This window comes from Lactuca saligna, chromosome 2 (assembly GCF_052625555.1).
Source record: "Lactuca saligna cultivar CGN05327 chromosome 2, ASM5262555v1, whole genome shotgun sequence".
Lineage (NCBI taxonomy): Eukaryota > Viridiplantae > Streptophyta > Magnoliopsida > Asterales > Asteraceae > Lactuca > Lactuca saligna.
The window spans coordinates 164,926,155-164,949,316 of NC_136418.1; the positions used below are offsets into that span (position 1 = coordinate 164,926,155).

Below are 23,162 nucleotides of genomic sequence, written 5' to 3' on the forward strand. Positions count from 1 at the left end.
TATATATATATATATATATATATATATAGAGAGAGAGAGAGAGAGAGAGAAAGAGAGTGTGTGTTTTTTATGGAAACCTTACGTATTAACAAAACAATACAACAATAATATTTCATTACACAAAAATATAAATATAAATTGCATAAAAACAGAACAATAAAGATTATTTTATTAAATAAAAATAAAAATAAAAATAAAACACAAATGATAAGTCAAGCAGCCCATAAAATCTTGCTTCTCCATTGTCTTGATTGCCATTGATGCATACCTGAAACCTGAATTCCTGATAGTGATAGCAGGAAAATTGATGATCGCACATATACTTCAACTGGAGGTGTTTTAGATTATTAGGTTCTCGTTTGTTTGTTTGTGTTCGGACTGTTCGTAAATCAATCAATGGTTTCCGGAAAAGAAAAGGCAACCGTATATGTTCTATAATCATCTAAACGCATTTAGACTGAGTATTCGATGATTTCGCTATCTTCGTTGGAAATTCAGAAACTTGATGCCGTAGGCAAAGACGACGCAAAAGAGGACGGCCCAACAAACATGAACGAAAGCAACGTATCCGAGAAAATCGTACTCAAACCCTAGAAATTCTTTAATGAATTCCTTCACTGTGATGGAATTCTGGTCTAGAACCTCTACAAGGCTTTCGTTTTGACCAAGCTGAGATGTGATCAGGCCGTATAAAGTCCACGCTACCGGTGATCCCCAGTAATACCACCTCCACCAGATCGGTATTTGCTGCAATGTTCAGGTTAGTTTTAATGTGTTAGCTTTTATTAACGTAATTCCTTCTAATCAGTGACTTTTAGATTAGTGATTTAGGTTGTCATACCGTTCTAGGGATCAGGAAACCAGAGAACAAGTTCCAGAAATTGAGGAAGAAGGTCATAGAAATGGCTGCAATCTGATAATTGGGTGTGAGGGCTACAAGCATCATTCCGTATAATGTGAAATAGACAAAGGACATGAACATGTAGAAGTAGAACCATAAGAACTTGTCTGCGGACCACTGGAATCCAATCATGGAGTAAATCAGAAGACTGTATATGATGGTTTGGATTCCTACATAAACCACCTCAATGGCCACCTGCAGATAAAATAATCATCTCCTTTGAGTTTTCTAGAAATGCCATTAGAAACAGAAAAGCTAACAGCTTTCTCATACCTGAGCAAATGCATAAGGGATTGGTGAATACATCCCTGCTGCCTTCTCACGATAGAAAACTGTCCTTTCTATAGACACCACAGACTGCACAGTTGAAGTGTTGGTTCCACCAAGAAACAATACAGCAGCATACATAGCTCCCATCAGATTCATTACATCTTGTTGTTTTTCACTGTCAAAGCGACACAAATTCATTTAGAATTACATATGAAATCTGAAAACGATATCATGTGTTTGATTTCTTACGTCTTTTGGCCTTTGTCCCAGAAAATCACTCCAAACAGAATGCCAATTATCGTTGTCATGAAGAACCGAACAACATTATACTGTGGATGCCTCCAGTAAGACCAGTGTTGTTTCCAAAAACAAGCCATGCATTGTGTCCAAAAGGATTGAGAGTACTTTGTAGGGAAGTAAAGGTCCTTGGACCCTGGTATTGGTGTACTTACTACCTCAATGAGCTCCTGGCTCTGCCTGTTAGAAAGAACCCATTAGCAAGAAGATTAGTAGAGTCGAAAAGACAGGTTTGAAGATTCATACTTGTAAAGATCAGAATTGGCATAAATCTCTGCAAAATCAACACCAAGTTGAGTTTCGACTGCTGAAGAAGTAACTTCAAGCATCCATGTGGCGGGATTTTGACCTTGTTTGATTTTGTTAACTCCTGGAATAGACTGAAAAGTTTGATTGAGTTATTAGATTCTTTGCATTGTATGAATGGGAGCATGAAAATTAAGGATGTACTCACTTCAAAATATTCTATTAGGTGGTTAGATTGGTGCCCGAGAGGTCCAGTGTAAGTGACCTGTCCACCTCTTTTCATCAACAACAGCTGCAAGAACATGGGAATTAAGTTTTAAAGATCATTAATTGAATACAAGAAATGGAAACCGAGCACTTCAATTTTAGATGACTTACCTCGTCAAAAGCCTCGAAAATGTCGATACTCGGTTGGTGGATTGTGCATACAACTGTTCGACCGGTGTCAACCGTGTTTCTAACAGTACGCATGACAATGGCAGCAGCTCTTGCATCAAGGCCTGATGTGGGCTCATCCATGAAAATGATTGATGGATTTGCAACCAATTCTACTGCTATTGTCAGCCTCTTTCTTTGTTCAGTAGAAAGACCATCTACTCCTGGAAGCCCAACTATTGCATTCCTTAACGGGTTCAGTTCCACCAAATCCATGACTTCTTCCACAAACATCTAAACCATAAGAAATAAATGTAGTTGTTGGTATCTGGAGCAGTAATCAAAGTTTCTTCAAAATGGTTATATATACTTCCAGTTCCAACAACCCGTGAGTTGGCCCACACTGTTAGGTAGCAGTGCGCACAAGAAGACCATTCCACATTGGAATTGAAACTCCCACACTGCTGCTGATGAGACTTGAAGTTTCGTGTGTATTTGCAAAGATAAACCCGTACCGGGGGCAAAATTGTCAAAGGAGTGAAAACTAGAAAAAAAATTACCTGACGTGTTTCTGTGGTTATGTCTGGAGAAAGACGTAACCAAGCAGAGTAGACGAGGGATTCATAAACGGTGACATGGGGAGAATGGATATCGTTTTGTTCACAGTATCCACTAACACGAGTAAATGTTTCTTGGTTTTTAGGGTAACCAGAGATGCTGATATTTCCTCCAACATACCCACTGGTCTTTCTTCCAGCTAAAACATCCATCAAGGTCGTTTTTCCGGCCCCACTTATGCCAACTAATGCTGTCAGGATGCCTGGCCGGAATGTCCCACTGACATCTTGTAGTAGTTGTAGGCGATTCTCTTCTATTCCTTGTGTTTTTTTCATTTCCTGATAAAATTCTCAAATTTCTATGTCATCCTTTCACTGAAAAATCCAAGTTATTGAATCTTATTATAACTTGGTCTTACAGCAGGCATGTCTACATAGTAGTTGACATGATCGAATGCAAGGGACAGTGGCTGAAACGGGAGCACCATTCCTTTCTTTCTTGCTGCCATTTCTGTGTCTGTTTCTTGGTGCTTCTTATTCTGCTCATCTTCTGTCGGAACAACGGTTTTTGAATCTCTGAGAGCTGAATTTTGGATCAAAAAGGTATATAAGATACAAGAACGTATGCAGATAAAAAAGATTACACAAATAACAGAAAGAAAGTCTTACGATTCAAGTACGAAAGAGCTAACACAAAGAGGAGGTTGAAGAGAAGAGAAAAACCAAAGAGTGCAATGACACAAACCCAATACATATAATCGGTTGTGAACATCCCCTTCGACTTCAGAAGAACCTTCCCTACAGTCGTTTCATTGATTCTTGGATCAGGATTTGGCTGTAAGGCGATGGAAAGCTATTTAGTTCATAGACAAGCAAAAAATACGGAAATTTTGAGTAACAAAGCTTACGGTGCTCCATCTATCATCTAAAAACTCATTGATCGCAATGGCATTTTGTCCATACATCATGGGGGAAACATAATAACCCCATATCATCCAAGGTTCAATGTCGTCTGCAAGAAACAAATACTATGTATAAAAAAAGGGGTAAACCATATGTGTGAGGGCCACAGGTAAATATCAGAACAAAATGGACCATGCATGGTTTAATGGAAGAGTTGAAAGAGGTGGAATGCCTAGTTTGATATTCAATGGATTAAATTCAATAGAGTGGCCATTGAACTATTTAAAGAAAAACTTTTAATCTTTAAATAGATATCATAAACTAGGTTTTGTAATACATGATCTTTTTAACATGTTCTATTGAATTATATAGGATCTAATGCATTATAGAAAAAAGATTATAAAGTTGTGTGAAAAGTAGAATGATGATGTGACAATCCATTAAACTCTATAAAATACAATGCATTGTGGATGCCCTAATGGTAAATAGAGTGTGCTCGGGTTTTGAACCTATGACCTCAATTATAGAATTTCACTCCATAACAATTTTGTCCGTAAACATACCTTTTGCAACGATGAATCCACCAAGTACAAAAACCACTAGCAACATAAAGGTACCAAGAGCATTTGCTATGACCTGCGTTCTTCCAATGGCAGCCATTAAACGGTAAAGAGCCGAAGCCATTTGATGTAGGACAATATAAGCCAAAAGCTGCTTGAAAAACCTGATACATATTCAAACATGTTAGATTTGTTCAAGTTTCTACCTAATTTAGTTTCACAAAAGTGTTGATACTTGCCTACTAGCCGAAGGAGCAAAACCGATAGTGTAATATGTTAGAACAACCCAAATTAGTGACTCTGTGAACGATATGGGAATCCTCATGATCCATATGGGTATGGCAAAAGCCCATGAAGGGTAAAACAGCGAATCCCTCTGTTTAAAGAACACAGGCAGCCTCTTAACCGTCAATGCCAGCTCAACAGCCCCATTAAACATCACATTCAAAAGACTGAAGAACAAAGCACCAAAAAACTTGCCACCATCTTCAAGTCGACCACTCTTCATTTCGGTTCTAAAGAACACAGTGAAAGTAATAATCGACATGATAGTAATCTGAAACGTCTTGAATATGTACAAGAAAGCATTCCGTTTCATCAATAACCATTCTCTTGCTAAGTTTGCTTTAAGGAGATCCATGTTTGAAATACCATACTTTTTGGTCACCAAAGCAGCAGGTTGCATTTGGGTTTTGTCGTAAGGAAGGGAAAGATCGTCATAAAGACACTCGCCAGTTTCAAACTGGCTAAAAAGCTGACTGAATTCAGATACAGAGACGTAACGGTATGGTTCATTTGTTTTGAACCAATACTGTTGTTGGTCTTTTCTTGAAGTAACTTCTTGCAAAAAGTCTGCAACTCCTTTCCTTTCTGGGCATTTGAACCCTACACTCTCAAAGAAAGCAAGAATATCTTCACGTGGGCCTTGGTAGACTATTTGACCTTCGGAGAGGAGTATAATGTCGTCAAATAGTTCAAATGTTTCGGGGGCGGGTTGAAGAAGGGAAATGATCATGGTTACATCCATTATGTGAACCAATTGTGTCATGTATTTGACGATTTGAAAAGTGGTCGAACTGTCTAAACCGGTCGAGATTCCATCCATGAAGAACATTTTTGCAGGCCCAACCAACATTTCTCCTGAAATTTGGAAAAATATTATACAATGGTCTTATGTTATCATCTCAATTGAAACATGCGAAAAACATGAACGCTCTACTCCTCCTCATCAACGAGAATAACCTAAAAGCTTATGTCTAGTCCTGCTCTTTATAAAAAAGTACAATGGAACATTTTTTTTTTTGAACTACAGATTGACCGGTTATGTGTTAGTGTCAATCCTCTAATTCTTGTTAGCACCAAGGATCGATCACTAGTTTCCCCATCCTCGCAAACTAAGAGGCTATGCCTTTACCTATTGGGCTATTCCCAATTGGCCGAACCTATTTTATTTATTTATTTAATTTAAAAAGATCATAAATTTGTTAATCATTTTATAATTTTTATAATGTTTTTTTTCATTGACCAATTCAATGGTGATCTAACAGCGTAGGACGTCAATGTGGCATCAATTATAGTTTAGTTTAATCTATTAAATGTCAACAAGTCATTTCATTCAATAATTCCACTAAATTGTGCATTGTGGATGCAGTTCAATGTACACCACTCACTGAGATTTTACTGATATTAAAAAAATATTTAAGGTATTTGATTCCTTTTCTTTTGTTTTCTATTTTAGAGTCTAAAAAGAAACGAGTTAAGCTGAAAAGTATGGTATCTTGGGAATTACTGTAGATATTAGTCTGTATGAATGTAAAAAAAAGTTGTCATGTAGTGAATTTCTCTCAACAAAATCTTGGTTTTTCTTTGGTTTTAGAGTTTTTCAATTATACTCTTTATGTTGTGATTTTTATTTAATTAACATCAGTTTTAGTCTCAATCTGCTACATGCCAAACGCAAGTATAATAATTGTGGACTTGAAATAGTTACCAGTAGTGACACGTTTTTTCTCTCCACCAGATATTCCTCTTCTCATCACATCACCGACCATGGTATCTGCACAGATATCTAATCCAAGAATCTGTACGTTTACATTTAGTTTAAATCAGCTCAATTAAAATAACTATAAAATTTGAACAAAAAAACAGAGAAATTGAGATAAACCTTTAAAACATAGTCTGTAGCCAAGCTAGATTCTTGACCAGACACTGCAGTCGCTTTCATGAAAGCATCGATATCCGGGTCTGGTTTAATCCCTTCTTCTTTCTCACGTCGTGAAAGTTCTTCCAGGAGGTCGTATCTGGTTCCTACACCTAGACACCTCCCAGCAAAATCAAACGTCTCCCTAACTGTCATCTCACCATAATGAACATCATGTTGACTAATATATGCACAAGTCCTCTGAGGAATAAACTCCGACATCCGGTGGCCACAGTAAGTAACATCTCCGGTGACTCTTAGATCTGAATTCAGTACTCCGGCAAGTGCCCTTAGCAATGTGGTCTTCCCAGAAGCAGGAGGTCCAAGAAGTAACGTCATGCTGAAAAGGTCAAACTCGGTCAACTAAAATAAAAAATGTGTACTTTAATTTCCCGAGATGTTTGAAAATGGCGCGAAACATACCGTGATGGCCTCACAATCCCACACACATCATGCAAGATTTTAACAACTCTTTTCTTCGATGGAACAAGCTTAAAGAATCGAAGAAGTCCCTATTTTGGTTAAAAATGTTAGAATTTGATGAATTTTTAGTACGAAAAATCAACAAACAAACCTCCATGGTGTTGAGTGAGGCGTTTAGTAAAGTAGGAAGAGCTCTGGACCCAACATGAACGTCTCCTTCGATCGACAAGTTCTTGTAGCATACTTGGATCTTTGGAATATCGATCCCGACCCTGTTTAACACGTATGATATTATGATTTATGAATAAATAACTTGAAAATTAGTAGATTTCATTCACCTATCGGTTCTTGATCGAATTCTATTTAGAAACTTTTCGTTATCTTCTTCTACTACTTTGAGTATGCTCTCTATAAGCAGTTTCTTATCTTGAGGTCCAAGAGTTGTGATATCGATTTCTTGGTGAACAATTTGTCCGTTATCAAGAACTTGCTTCAAGATTCCTTTTTTTAATCTATCGTATGTAGGGAGTCTCTCCAATGCAGCCCATTTCAGCTCTTCTTCATCATCCTGCCGCTCAGTTGTGGAAAAAGCAACATCATCTCCAGGTGCTGCGGCCATCTATTCAAACTGCAGAAAATCCCAACTGAAATCTAGATTTGAAGCTGCTTAAATTGAATTTTATTATGAAAATAAGTGATTTTTATGCTTTTGGAAATACCCATGGCCATAATCATAAGATGACAAGTTTTTTGGTGGTGAGCGTGGAAGTAAGATGTGATTCGCTATTATTGGAACCAATATATAACATATCATGTCTCCATCTTGGTATGTGGAACAGCTTCCGACCTTTTCAGTTTTTCTGCAATCTGCCTATTATGCGTTTGTCATCACTTAAGAGGGTGGCTTTTAGACAAGAATACAGATTCCTTTATTTGTCGTGGATATCAATCTCTATCTGCATGCTACTTAGAATATATATAATATGAAATAAGGTAGTGTTCGTCGTTTCTGAATTAATGAGATTTATTATTGTATGATCATTTATTGTAACAACTAAAATAATAATATTATTTTAATGGAGAAACTAAAAAAAAAAGTACTTTTGGTACCAAATGGAGTGTTACTTGATGACTATTGGCCAGGTTCTTCTCTCTGTATGCAATTACTTGACGACTTCACGAGCCCTTTGAAGATGAATTTAGGGAATTTCATGGTAAAATAGAAACAAATTAGGGATGCTCAGAGACCACTAGGTATTTTCTTGAAAAAATCCAGGAACAATTCGTTCTTAAAATGTGCAGAACCAGAAACCCTTCATAAAGTCTTGATGAAATAAAAAAAGGGGATTAGGAATCAAGAAGGCGTAGAAGTTTCTCTTTACAAACAAGAATATAATGGGTGAAATAGACATACGTTGGTGATCAGTCACTTATTTAATGCTTTAAAAGATCTATGAAGCAATTGTTTCCAAACTGTTAGAGGGATATTATTAGTTCAGAAAATCACTGAATGATTTTGATTTGTTGTCTACAACTTCTGAGAAGTCCAAACTAAAAAAGATCAAGAAAATTAGTTCAGACTGGAGTTTCATAACTGTTCAGAGAGCTGAATTTGTCTTTGTTGTTTAGAAATTTCAGTTCCTACACACCCATAAATTAAGCTTCAACATTCTAAGTCACACTATCCCTTACAGAGATACAGCTACACCCTTTGTGGGTGATTGATTTTAGTGCCACCATGTCATTTTAAGTAACTGGAACCAATATGTGAGGTAAGGGGTTTCATGATTTATTCTCTAATATACGTACTGGGTTGTGCGGAGTGCACGCATGTATAAGATCGAATCAGAAGCCGGTTCGACGACTAGTCGGGGATCTGGGGGCAGCGGGGTCTAGGGGCAGCGCCCCTAGCGGGGTCCTATATTTTTCTAAATGATCATGACGCTCCTTCCTTATTCTCGCTTTCTCATCAGGGTAGCTTCTTCATCGGCCCATCCTCATCAGGGTATGCGTATGAATTTTCAATCTCTGATTCTCAATCACCGTCACTATTATTATCAATTCCCAAGCATCGTCATTGCTATGCGGATGATTTGTCAAAGTTTTTTAACGATTAAACATATTGATTTTCTGTGTGTGCGTATGATTCTTAGATTCTCTATACATGCATATAAATTGTAAAAAAATTTGATCTATGAATCGTAAGTTCTCTTAATTTTGATTGGTATGTGGCAAGAGCTTCGTAGTTATACACTTCGTCTTGAAGAAAATTTGTGCAAGTCACCTTACATTATGTAAATTAAAATCTAGACTAGTTATATGATAGGTTTTGTGGTCTGCAATATCAGGCATGTCTTTTTTGTGATTTTCTCTCTTTTCGTGGGATTATTGGGGAAGGGCATACTTTGGTGTTTGTTTTTCTTGTAGTGTTATTATCTAATTCCATGCAGGTTTTCATTTTCAAATAGTCAGAAGAACACCATTAGGCGGATGCAATTAATCAGATAGGAATAAGGAAAGATGTTTGAGCCTTTTAATCTATTATCCATGGTTGTAGTCAGAAGTAGGAAAAACATTCTTAGGAGTTGGGCTTGGGTAAATGTAAATGAGTTGTGATGTCTTTTGGGTATATGCCTGTTTGCAATCATATGTGTTTTTAGTGTGTATTTTATTTTAAAAGGTTTGACATGGTATAGGATAATAGACTGCAATCTCCGGCATTTCTTTCCTTGGGTTCTTTTTTCATGTGGTGACCAGGGAAAGGTTCATATTTGACTGTGTTTTTTTCTCTTCTGTTATTAACCAAATCAATGCAGGTTTCGATCTAAGAACACCAATCAGTTTCAATCTCATTTGCTTACACTTAACCTCTTGATTAGAATTCTATCAGTTCTTATTAATATAATAAAAGGGAAAACAGGCAATGCCTTTCAAGTTATAAAACTGGAAGTCTGTGGAAGACACAATCTTTTTAATCATTTGGAGACCAAAAGTTATCAGTTTCAAGCCTTATTTAAGTATAAAAATGAGGGTGGATATTTCTGTTCGTACAAAAGATTTAACTGTTAAAATGAGAACGTAGTTTGTAAAGAATGATAAGGAAGAAGAAGAAAAAAAAAATTTAGTTCTAATTTAATATGTGGACGTAGGTGTAGAACAAAAAATTGATCTTTCTCTCTCTTTAATATTAAATGAGGAGCATAATTGGTAATACATATAAAGTTTTAGTGGATGGATTAAAATTTAATGTGGAAGAATCACCTCCCATGTGTAATTCCAACAACATTTCTTCGCATTCTCATTCTAAAAGTCTAGTTTATGATATTGTGCATTGCTTTATTCATATTTGCATAATTAATGATCAATATAAAACATAATTTAACTGTTCTATCCTTTCTTACTTTCAAATTAAGTCGTCATTATAACATATTTCAATATCAAGCATATGACGCGGTGCAATGTGGTTTGGACGGTATATAGTTTTCTAATGAAAAAAATATGTGGTTTAACAAAATTACAAACAACACCACCATTGTTCTAAATTGCATTATACATAAGGCGCGATTTATGAGGTTTGATAAAAAGTATTTATATTTTCTATGATTAATTAAACACATTTACATCTTCGTTGATTTCCTTATCTTCGTTGGAAGTTCAGAAACTTGATGCCGTAGGCAAAGACAACGCAAAAGAGAACGACCCAACCAACATGAGCCAAAGCAACGTATCCGAGAAAATCATACTCAAACCCTAGAAATTCTTTAATGAATTCCTTAACTGTAACAGAATTCTCGTCTAGCACCTCTAGGAGGCTTTCGTTTTGACCAAGCTGAGATGTGATCAGGCCGTATAAAGTCCACGACACCGGTGAACCCCAGTAATACCACCTCCACCAGATCGGTATTTGCTGCAAAGTTCAGGTTAGTTTTGTTAGATTTTGTAATGTAATTCATTCTAATTAAGTATCACTCTAGATTACTTGTCATACCGTTCTGGAGATCATGAAACCAGAAAACAAGTTCCAGAAACTAAGGAAGAACGACATCGTAATGGCTGCAATCTGATAATTTGGAGTGAGGGCTACAAGCATCATCCCGTATAATGTAAAATAGACAAAGCACATGAATATGTAAAAGTAGAACCATAGAAACTTGTATGCTGACCACTGGAACCCAATCATGGAGTAAATCAGAAGACTGTATATGATCGTCTGTATGCCTACATAAACCACCTCGATAGCAACCTTCAGCCAAAATAATGATCTAGTTTCAGTTTTCCATAAAAACTAAAAAGAAACAGAAAAAGTTAAAACAATTTTATTTTACTTGAGCAAATGCGTAAGGGATTGCTGAATACATTCCTGCTGCTTTCTCACGATAGAAAACCGTTCTTTCTATAGACACCACAGACTGTACAGCCGAAGTGTTTGTCCCACCAAGAAAAAGTACAGCCGCATACATAGCTCCCATCAGATTCATTACATCTTGTTGTTTGTCACTGTCAAAACGACACAAAATCTTCTAGAATTATATTCTTAATTTGAAATTAAATGATGTGTTTGAGTTCAAATGTCTTACGTTTTTTGGCCTTTGTCCCAGAAAATCAATCCAAAGAGAATGCCAATCACTGTCGTCATGAAGAACCGAACAACATTATATTGTGGATGCCTCCAGTAAGACCAGTGTTGTTTCCATAAACAAGCCATGCATTGTGTCCAAAAGGATTGAGAGTACTTTGTAGGGAAGTAAAGGTCATGGGACCCTGATACTGGTGTACTGAGCACCTTAATGAGCTCTTGGTTCCTCCTATTCAACATAACCCATTAGTAAGACACTTAGTAGAATCCAAAAGTTGATGCTTAGGGATTCTAGATTCATACTTATAAAGATCAGAGTTGACATAAATATCTGCAAAATCAACACCAAGTTGAGCTTCAACTGTTGAAGAACTAACTTCGAGCATCCATGTGGCCGGATTTTGACCTTCTTTGATTTTGTTAACTCCAGGAATAGACTGAAAAGTTTGATCGAGTTATTAGATTCTTTGCATTGTATGAATGGGAGCATGAAAATTAAGGATGTACTCACTTCAAAATATTCTATTAGGTGGTTAGATTGGTGCCCGAGAGGTCCAGTGTAAGTGACCTGCCCGCCTCTTTTCATCAACAATAGCTACAAGAACATTAGAAATAAGTTTTAAAGATCATTAATTAAATACAAGAAATGGAAACCGAGTACTTCAATTTTAGATGATTTACCTCGTCAAAAGCCTCGAAAATGTCGATACTCGGTTGGTGGATTGTGCATACTACTGTTCGACCGGTGTCAACCGTGTTTCTAACAGTACGCATGACAATGGCAGCAGCTCTTGCATCAAGGCCTGATGTGGGCTCATCCATGAAGATGATTGATGGATTTGCAACCAATTCTACTGCTATTGTCAGCCTCTTTCTTTGTTCAGTTGAAAGACCATCTACTCCTGGAAGCCCAACGATTGCATTCCTTAACGGGTTCAGTTCCACCAAATCCATGATTTCTTCCACAAACATCTAAAAGACATGTGGTTGTTCGTATGTTTAGAGGAATGATCAAAGGTTTCTACAAAAGGTAGCATATAAGACCCGATCTCCACTAGAATCCAACTAGAAAATTTGTTTCTATGAAGATATCATCATGCTACGTGCCGGGGGTAAAATGGTAAGAGTTGTGAAAACTAGAAACTTGGGTAAATTACACGAATGGTCCCTGTGGTTTGGGGTAATCTGCGTGGTTGGTCCCTAAGAAGTTTTTTTAACTCGGAAGGTCCCTAATGTTTGTTTTTGTTGCGTCTTTAGTCCCTTGTTGACTTGAAATGACCATATTACCCTTTTTAAATCTTTATTCAGTTTTTATTATCGTATTAAATTAAAAAAAAAATCATTAATAAAAAAGAACATGGTCCCACCATCTCAATACTCATTATCGACCACCTAACAACCACCTGCAACACCACCACCACCATCAGTTTCCTCCACCACCACTGAAAACTTTCATCGGGAAAACTAAAACTAGAAATCCACTCACTGAAAACCTAATTGCCAGAAAACCAATCGCATTCCTCTTAGTTCGCAAGAACGACACCCTGCCCCACCTCCTTCGTCTCACATAGTAAACACAATTCCGACATACACGACATCATCTTTTCTCAAACCCAGAAAACACACAAACTGAAAATCTGATGAAAATAAAAACGATTACACAATATGATGAAAATGAAAAAACACTCCACCTCCTTCTCTGCCTACCTGCAACTTCCCTAGTGATTAAATATTATACCAAAAGAACAACAAAAAATTTCTCCAACCCCAGGTGATGAAAATAGTATATTGCAGTAAGGGGGGGGATCTTCGTCGACATCAGAAATCTGGATCGTTGTCGGAACATATCAATCTTGATATGCAGAAACGGCCACCATATGTACTCCGAACACCTTCGATTTGCAACATCTGGTTCGTTTTAGGGATTTGAAGCAGGGGGCTTTCATTTTTTTGGCTTTGAAAAAGCATGTGGGTTTCCAAACACCACCACTACCTCTGTTCGATTGCATATCATAGAAAATGATATGGTTCCGTTCGATTGCAGATCGAATATACACCGAAGTTGAGAAACAGAGATACATTGCAGGAGACCAACTAGAGATGAGATGAGAGAAGCTTGATGGTGTGAGGTTGAGAAAGGGTTGGTTCACCGGTACCATCCAAGGCAGCGATGACTATTTGAGGGTTTCTTCTTTCTTGGTTGAGTTGAGAAACAAAGAGATTGTATCAAAAGTAAAAGGTAGAGTTGGGGGTTGAGATATCGGGTATGGTGGTGGGTTTTGTTTTCTTTCTTTCTTTCTTTTTTTCTTAAAAAATATTAATAAAATAAATGACAAGTAAATAAAAAAGAAACTAAGGGTAAAAAAGTCATTTTAAGTCAAACGGGGACTAAAGACGCAACAAAAACAAACATTAGGGACCTTCCGAGTTAAAAAAACTTCTCAAGGACCAACCACGCAGGTTACCCCAAACCACAGTGACCATTCGTGTAATTTACCCTAGAAACTTTATTACCTGGCTTGTTTCCGTGGTTATGTCTGGAGCAAGGCGTAACCAGGCAGAGTACACAAGGGACTCATAAACAGTGACATGGGGAGAATGGATGTCGTTTTGTTCACAGTATCCACTGACACGAGCAAATGTTTCTTGTTTTTTAGGGTAACCAGAGATGCTGATACTTCCTTCAATATACCCACTAGTCTTTCTCCCAGCTAACACATCCATCAATGTCGTCTTTCCTGCCCCACTGATTCCCACCAAAGCTGTCAGAATGCCTGGGCGGAATGTGCCACTGACATCTTGTAGCAGTTGCAGACGATCCTCTTCGATTCCTTGTGGTTTCATTTCCTGATAAATTTGTCAAATGTTTATGTCATTCTTCCACAGATTATCCGAGGAAATCAAGTTTTTGAATCTTGTTATAACCGGCACTTACAGCAGGCATGGCTACATAGTAATTGACATGATTAAATGCTAGTGAGAGTGGCTGAAATGGGAGCACCATTCCCTTCTTAACGATGTTTCTTCCTGCCATTTCTATTTGTGGGTGCTTCTGATTCTGCTCATCTTCTGCCAGAACAACAGTTTTTGAATCCCCAAGAGCTGGATATAGGATCAAAAATTTTTATAAGATGCAACAAGAACTCTTACAGATAACAAAAGATTAAACAAATAAACAGAAAGGACACTCTTACGGTTCAAATATGTCAGAGCTAACACAAAGAAGAGGTTAAATAGAAGTGAAAATCCAAAGAGTGCAATGACACAAACCCAAAACATATAATCGGTTGTGAACATTCCCCTTGACTTGAGAAGAACCTTCCCAACAGTTGGTTCACTAATTCGTGGATCAGGGTTCGGCTGTCATACAAGTGAAAGCTATTTATTTCAGAAACATGCACAAAAAAGATATTCTTTTGAAATGAAAGCTTACAGTGCTCCATCTATCATCTAAAAACTCATTGATCACAATAGCATTTTGTCCATACATCATTGGGGAAATGTAATATCCCCATATCATCCATGGGTCAATGTCATCTACAAGAAACAAGATAAGTTACAAACATTCTCAATCGAGTACAGAAAAGTAAAAACAATAGGTGGGATATATACCTTTTGCAACAATGAATCCACCGAGTACAAAAACCAATAGCAATGAAAAGGTGGCAAGAGCATTTGCAACTACTTGTGTTCTTCCAAGTACAGCAATGAAACGGAAAAGAGACAAAGCCATTTGATGTAGGCCAATATAAGCCAAAAGCTGCCGGAAAAACCTGATAAATATTCAAACAGGGAAACATCAATCATGTTATATTCATTCAAGTTTCAATCTCATTTAGTTTCAGAAAATATTTAATTGCTTACCTTTTAGCAGAAGGAGCAAACCCAATAGTGTAATATGTTAGAACAATCCATATTACTGACTCCATGATTGATATAGGAATCTTCATGATCCATATGGGTATTGCAAATGCCCATGCAGGGTAAAATAATGAATCCCTCTGTTTGAAGAACACAGGCAGCCTAATAACCGTAGTTGCCAGCTCAGCAACCCCATTAAACATTACATTCAGAAGACTGAAGAACAGAGCACCAAAAAACTTCCTACCATCTTCAAGGCTACCACTCTTCATTTCGGTTCTAAAGAACACCGTGAAAGTAATAACCGACATAATAGTAATCTGAGTCGTCTTGAATATGTACAAGAAAGCATTACGTTCCATCAGTAACCATTCTCTTGCTAAGTTTGCTTTAAGGAGCTCCATGTTTGAAATACCATACTTCTTAGTCACCAAAGCAGCTGGATGCATTTGGGTTTTGTCATAAGGAATGGCAAGATCATCAAAAAGGCTCTCACCGGTTTCAAACTGGCTGAAAAGCTGACTGAATTCAGATACGGAGATGTAACGGTATGGTTCGTTTGTTTTGAACCAGTACTGTTGTTGGTCTTTTCTTGAAGTGACTTCTTGCAAAAAATCTGCAACTCCTTTCCTTTCTGGGCATTTGAATCCTGCACTTGAGAAGAAATCAAGAATGTCTTCACGTGGGCCTTGGTAGACGATTTGACCTTCAGAGAGGAGTATGATGTCGTCAAATAGCTCAAATGTTTCGGGTGCGGGTTGAAGAAGGGAAATGATCATGGTTACATCCATTATGTGAACCAGTTGTTTCATGTAATTGACGATTTGAAAAGTTGTTGAACTGTCTAAACCAGTTGAAATTTCGTCCATGAAGAACACCTTTGCAGGCCCAACCAACATCTCTCCTAAAATTAGAAAAAGAAAAAAAAAATATATATATTGTTTCAAGTTATCAACTCGTTTGAAAGCTTAGAGTGTAGAAATAGTTTTTTTTTTTTTTTTTTTGAACGCAAATCTACTTGTAATTTCAGCTATGTCGTAAACCGACTTGAACCCTGGACACAGTTGGTTTTGGTTGTAGAAAATAGACAGACTTGAACCCTGTGGCCACAGTTGGTTTTGGTTGTAGAAAATAGGCTAGTTAGATTTTCGAAATTGTGTATATATGAATTATGAGTGTCCAAAGTTTTCATATAGTTGGTCTCTTGGTGCCTAAACAATGGGCCCAAGCATATAGAGACACCCGAACATGGAATAATACCGGTAGTGACACGTTTTTTCTGTCCACCGGAGATTCCTCTTCTCATCTCATCACCTACCATGGTATCAGCACAAATATCTAATCCAAGAATCTGTATGCATTTTGTTCAAATCAACTAATGTTGCCATTAAACTAACTAAAATTTTGAACAGAAAACAGAGAGTTTGAGATAAACCTTTAAAACATAATCTGTGGCCAAACTAGATTCTTGACCAGATACTGCTGTCGCTTTCATGAAGGCGTCGATTTCCGGGTCTGGTTTAATCCCTTCATCTTTCTCACGTCGTGAAAGTTCTTGGAGGAGGTCGCACCTGGTTCCTACACCTAGACACCGCCCAGCAAAATCAAACGTCTCCCTAACTGTCATCTCACCATGATGGACGTCATGTTGGCTAATATACGCACAAGTCCTCTGAGGAATAAACTCCGACATCCGGTGGCCACAGTAAGTAACTTCTCCGGCGACTCTGAGATCTGAATCCAGTACTCCGGCAAGTGCCCTCAGCAATGTTGTCTTTCCAGAACCAGGAGGTCCAAGAAGTAACGTCATCCTGAAAATGAAAATTCGGTAAAATCAAAATAAAATATTAATCCTTTCCCGATGTTTAAAATTGGCGCCAAACGTACCTTGATGGCCTCACAATCCCACTCACATCACATAAGATTTTGATCACTTTTTTCTTCGATGGAACAAACTTAAAGAATCGAAGAAGTCCCTATCCGTAACAAATAAAAGTTTAGAAAGTGTCGATTTTTATGAAGTACTAAAAATCAGCATACTAACCTCCATGGTATTGAGGGTGGCGTTTAGTAAAGTAGGAAGAGCTCTGAACCCGACATGAATGTCTCCTTCGATCGACAAGTTCTTGTAGCGTACTTGGATCTTTGGAATATCAATCCCGACCCTGTTTAAAACACATAATATTACTATTGATTAAATTGAAATTTTAATACAACTCAGTTATTATAAAGATTAGTCTGTTCTAATTTCACCTATCCGTTCTAGCTCGAACTCTATTTAGAAACTTTTCGTTATCTTCTTCCACTACTTTGAGTATGCTCTCTATAAGCAGTTTCTTATCTTGAGGTCCTAGAGTTGTGATATCGATTTCTTGATGAACAATTTGTCCGTTATCAAGAACTTGCTTCAAGATTCCTTTCTTTAATCTGTCGTATGTAGGGAGCCTCTCGATTGCAGCCCATTTGAGTTCTTCTTCATCGTCTTGTTCGTGGCGCCCGCTTGTGGCAAAAGCATGATCACCACCTCCTGGTGCCGCCGAGAAAGCCTCCCTGATACTAGCGGAAGCCCAGCTCCTCCTACTGGAAGATGAAAAACTCATTGACCTGGCTAGATCATCTCCGGCGAGCGCTGCCGCCTGCATCTTCACCACTCAAACCGCAGAAATTGAGTTTTATTATTATGAGAATAAGTGATTTACAAGGTGGGTATTGAAGAGAGATCTGATTTACTATTCATGGAAGGCAATGACGAAAAGGTTCGGAATTTAATGTTTATAACAGATGGGTTTGACTTCGACGAGAATCATAGATATATGGATAATAGCTTTGCCACTTTTTCTGATTTTCTGTAATTTGCTTTTCATGACTATGGATACCTTTACAACATAGGCGGAGCTTTCACTTTACGCGTCATAAATATTTAGTGTATATCATGCTAAAATATGTATAAATTGAAATATAGTACGTATACTACGTAGTGAGGTTTATTATTATGATTATTACAATAACCAAAAAAAAAAAAGACATCTTTCATATGTGGTACTACAGTTTGACACTACATGGTTCCCACAACCCCACCCCATTAAATCACCAACGACTTTCCCGCATTTGTCAACCTCCGTGGTGTCCGCAATCCAATGTAATACCAATAATCATCCTTTTGGCCCATCTCAAAACCAAATATCATATCATCGACCATCACTTTACTATAGTCGTCTACCGGTACACCGTCATGACATCCCTTGTGTTTCGTTAATTTTTCATCCCAACGCAACCAAAAACCTGCCGAGAAATTACACGACCTATACAATGGAAGTTTCACGGTTGTCCGAGTGAAAACTTAGGAGGGAGAGAGAGAGAGAGAGGGCCGCCGATGTGGAGGAGGAAGGGAGGCCGCCGCCGGTGGGTGTAACTAAGTGGGTATGGTTTGATAAATGACTTTTTGTTAAATATTATACTTATCTATAAATTAACGAATGGCAACGCTCAATCAATGCAATCTACTCTTGACCATTTTGACTAGCCGTTGAATTGCATTTTTTTGAAGAAAAAAAAATTAATTAATTTTTAAAAAAAAACATTTACCTATAAATACCATAATACACAACCTAATTTTTTATACCATTTTTCGTTTTCTCTATTTACCTACAAAACTTTGTTTACGATCCAAGTATCATGTATCCCAATTAAAATACTCCGCCAAACTATCGAAACCGCAAGCCAGATAATGCGTTTGTGTTGGATACAACTATCCATCAATACCCGAACATAGAATCACCTCAATGTGGTTTTATGAATTTGCTCCAAAGTGGTTCCCCTATCCAACAAACTCGATTTTTTTCAACAATATCAAGCTTTCGCACTCTATCAACAACAATTTCAATCTAATTTCATATACCAACAACCTTCACAACCTCGTTTTTCACCCTTAATTCATCAGATTTTGTAGCGGAAACACAATTTTCATCATTATTGGATTAAGGTGTCTAAGCTCATAACTAAAATGGTATAAAATTGCAAATAGAAGCAAAGTCTTTTTTGGATTACCCTCAGAACTAGTACTTATAACATTTGGAGAGAGAGAGAGAGAGAGAGAGAGAGAGAGAGAGAGAGAGAGAGAGAGAGAGAGAGAGAGAGAGAGAGAGAAAGAGACGTTGATTTATTAATTTATTATATGATTAATAAATAACAATAAATAATTCGTTAATACATTATGTAATTAATATATTAATTAAAAATAGTATTATTTAATTAATAATTAATCAGAAATTAATTCAAATTTATTTTGGGATTAATTTGATTAATAAAATGTGCAAGGACTTAAGTTGTAATTGTTCTAGAACGTTCCACGGGTCATGGACGATTTTGATAGGGATCAAAAGGGTTCTAGAATATTTCTTTAAGATAAATAGGAAACTAGATAAATACCAGATTTGAAATAATATTTTTTTAATTCAAATAAGGTTTCTAGGGTTTTCCTATCAGCTATAAATAAGGCCGTTAAAGCTCTCATTTTCGTCCACCCTAATCCGAGAAAGATAGCCAAAATTCTTCATTTATTAGGTTAGACTAAGTGTGAGACACATGTATTACATAGGTTTATATATATATATATATATATATATATATATATATATATATATATATATATATATATATGAAATTCTAAACATTTGAAGTTTGAATTTATTAAAAAAAAGTGAGAAAAATATTAAATCTTTTAAATTTAAACAAATAATTTAGATAAATAAAAAAAAAGATACTAATTTTGAAATAAGAAAGAAAGTACATTAATGCAATTAATATGTATTTATTATTACATTTAAATATTATGTGGAAATTAATAAAATTAAAAAATCAGAAAATGACATATGGAAAAAAAAATGAAAATGATATAACGCATTAAAAGATGATAAGTGATAAGATGATTTTCATTTATTAGAAAGGATATAGTTGATAATATTTTATTTAATGGTAATGATATTCTTGCACAAGAAGAGCCTAGAATTATATATATATATATATATATATATATATATATATATATATATATATATATATATATATATATATATGTGTGTGTGTGTGTGTGTGTGTGTGTGTGTGTGTGTGTGTGTGTGTGTGTATATATATATATATATATGTTATAATTATCTAAACGCTTTTATTACAGTATTCAATGATTTCCCTATCTTCGTTGGAAGTTCAGAAACTTGATATCGTAGGCAACGACGACGCAAAAGAGGACGTCCCAACCAACATGTGCCAAAGCAACGTACCCAACAAAATCGTACTCAAACCCTAGAAATTCTTTAATAAATTCCTTCATTGTGACAGAATTCCGATGTAGAACCACTATGAGGCTTTCGTTTTGACCAAGCTGAGATGTGATCAAGCTGTATAAAGTCCACGCCACCGGTGAACCCCTATAATACCACCTCCACCAGATCAGTATTTGATGCAATGTTCAGGTTATTTTTAACTTATTAAATCCTATTTACGTAATTCATTCTAATTAATAATCACTCTAGATTAGTTGTCTTACCATTCTGGGGATCATGAAACCAGAAAACAAGTTCCATAACCTAAGGAAGAATGACATTGTAATGGTTGCAATCTGATAATTCGCAGTGAGGCTACAATCATCATCCCGTTTTTGGCATTTTTTTCAAAATTTCTCTCGTATGGACTCCGTTTTTGGCATTTTTTTCTCGTACGGACTCCTTTTTGGCATTTGTTTTTCCCAAAATGATTTTGTAGTTTACTACGTCATACATTCATTGTGCATGACTGACTTTTATATTTTATAACAATCATATATAATTCATACAGAGTTAGATTCCTATAAAATTTATATTTTCGGTATCGAGAAGACATATACTTTCTAAATATATAATAATATATATGTTTTGGCCAACTTATTTTTACGATTTACGGGCGATTTAGGTGATTTTTTCTATTTTATTATATTATAATAATCATGAAATACATAATATTCATATAATTTTTCTTTATTACATCAAATAAGTTACAATTGTTGACGCTAACTATTACATCATCTTATTAATGCCTAGCAAGAAACGCGAGCGTTACATCGTTTGTTTCGTACAAAAGTTGAATGTCAGCGAATGTTGGATGATGTGACATCCCCAAAATCTCGGCCCGAAAAGACCGATTTCATTTATGCTTTTTAAAATAATTTTCAGAGTAAATCCTTTTAATTTTAAAAGAGATGCGGAATTTGTTCCCAAAAACAAAACATGATAAAATAGATATTTATCAAAACATTTCATAGAGAAATATGATTTCATTTCATAATCAAAAGTCGGGATGTCATGTTCCGATACAGATCATAAAGCATAAACGATAGCATTACAAGTCTTTCAACAAATATATACATATACAGACTTGTAAACAAAACAACTTGATGTTCGCCCATCTTAAGCTCTTGCGCCACTTCCTGTAAAATAAATCAACTGAGTGGGTCAGGCTTGGGAGCCTGGTGAGCATATAGGGGTTTCAACCCACAATAAATAATTAAATTAATTATTATCAACCAACAATAACCCAGTTACCCATTCCCGTTATTCTCACTTTATGACCCTAAATAACTAACACAAGGGACCTAGTCTAAGAATATTTCATCGGGGCGACTACACATGCTTCGGGGGTTCCTCAGCAATATAAGTCAAATAAGGCAACCATGGGGGGATGGAATACAGCGAATGAACACCCAAGTTCATTAACACCTACAGGTTATGAGCCTGCTAGCGTTCCACTGGACTATCTAGAAAAGTCCGTGGTCATCATCTAAATTCCGCTAGATGACTGGATCAAAACAACATCGAGGCCTCTCATCTGTTTATTACACACCAACTAACTACCCATATTCTACCCAACATATTAGTAGATGAAATATACATTTTTATACGTAGTTTCAAAACCTGTATAGCATGATCAATCAAAACATTTTTCTCATAACAGATGAGGCATACACACATAACATGTATTTCATAGAGAATACTTCAGATCTATAAGATAGAAGAGAGTGAATATACACTCACACGTATAACAACCAAATATATACACATAACACGTATTTTATAGGAAATACTTCATAATATTGTGTTGGAATGAAAGTAACTACACACTCACTTGATCAGAAGATGATCGGGCAGCACTACGGCTTGCAGAAGAGGTGTTTCTCCGTAGATCTGGAAGATCTTTACAAAACCGGGCTCCTCGCGGGCAGCGTTTCGGCTCGGGAATAACGCTCTTTGGGATTCTCAGGGCTTCGGATCTTGCTTCGGGGCTCGGGAATATTACCGGGGCTTCAGGGTATAAACTGCACGCAAAACGAGGCAAAACTTAGAGAGAAAGAAGAGTTTGAACAAGAGAAAATGGCTGAATTCGAGTTCTATTTATAGGCTGCTGGGTCTGGGATTACGCGGGGCGTACTCAAATTACGCGGGGCGTACTCGGGTTACGCGGGGCGTACTTTGATGTCACTACGTGCGTCGACTGGTGGCACTCGAGTATTGGTCAGACAAGTTGCAACCGACTGAGTACGCGGGGCGTACTCAAATTACGCGGGGCGTAATTGACTTGTCAAACTTCTAAATTGCGTAACTTTCGCATACGAGCTCCGTTTTCGACGTTCTTTATATCCACGCGAAGGTCAGACCGTACTCTACAACTTTCATTTAGACTCCGTCGGCTAATTTTGACTTTTATTTTTATTATTTATTTTTAGAAGGCCGGGACAGAAAAACTTCGTTATAAATTCATAACTTCTTCGTCTGACGTCCGTTCTCGCCTAACTTTTCATTGCTTCGCTACTAACAACAAGATCTTCGATTCTCATTTAGATTGTTTCAGCTAAAAACCGCTCGATCTCAAATCGAGTATTCGGGCTGCATACTGCCACGTCGAAACTTCAGAAAATCATAACTTCCTCATACGAAGTCAGATTTGGGCGTTCCTTTTATGCACG

At 36.7% G+C, this 23,162-nt stretch overlaps 2 protein-coding genes across 2 annotated transcripts; both read right to left on the reverse strand.

Moving 5' to 3' along the window:
* Window positions 1-221: 221 nt before the first annotated feature.
* On the reverse strand, window positions 222-7,351 carry LOC145030341 (pleiotropic drug resistance protein 2-like). Its single transcript, XM_078978722.1, has 18 exons — window positions 7,071-7,351; window positions 6,884-7,004; window positions 6,733-6,821; window positions 6,274-6,649; window positions 6,100-6,190; window positions 4,349-5,249; window positions 4,113-4,273; window positions 3,555-3,658; window positions 3,316-3,481; window positions 3,066-3,229; window positions 2,650-2,985; window positions 2,093-2,383; window positions 1,923-2,006; window positions 1,715-1,848; window positions 1,421-1,648; window positions 1,175-1,346; window positions 842-1,096; window positions 222-747 (listed from the first exon to the last, which is right to left on the reverse strand). The coding sequence occupies exons 1-18, from the start codon at window positions 7,349-7,351 to the stop codon at window positions 478-480; spliced, it is 4,224 nt and encodes a 1,407-aa protein (XP_078834848.1). The 3' UTR covers window positions 222-477.
* Window positions 7,352-10,231: 2,880 nt separating this feature from the next.
* On the reverse strand, window positions 10,232-18,078 carry LOC145032556 (pleiotropic drug resistance protein 2-like). The gene is made up of 18 exons (XM_078981402.1): window positions 17,423-18,078; window positions 17,214-17,334; window positions 17,057-17,145; window positions 16,605-16,980; window positions 16,430-16,520; window positions 15,173-16,073; window positions 14,921-15,081; window positions 14,742-14,845; window positions 14,503-14,668; window positions 14,244-14,410; window positions 13,823-14,155; window positions 11,990-12,280; window positions 11,820-11,903; window positions 11,612-11,745; window positions 11,310-11,537; window positions 11,058-11,229; window positions 10,721-10,975; window positions 10,232-10,639 (listed from the first exon to the last, which is right to left on the reverse strand). The coding sequence occupies exons 1-18, from the start codon at window positions 17,809-17,811 to the stop codon at window positions 10,370-10,372; spliced, it is 4,332 nt and encodes a 1,443-aa protein (XP_078837528.1). The 5' UTR covers window positions 17,812-18,078; the 3' UTR covers window positions 10,232-10,369.
* Window positions 18,079-23,162: the final 5,084 nt, after the last annotated feature.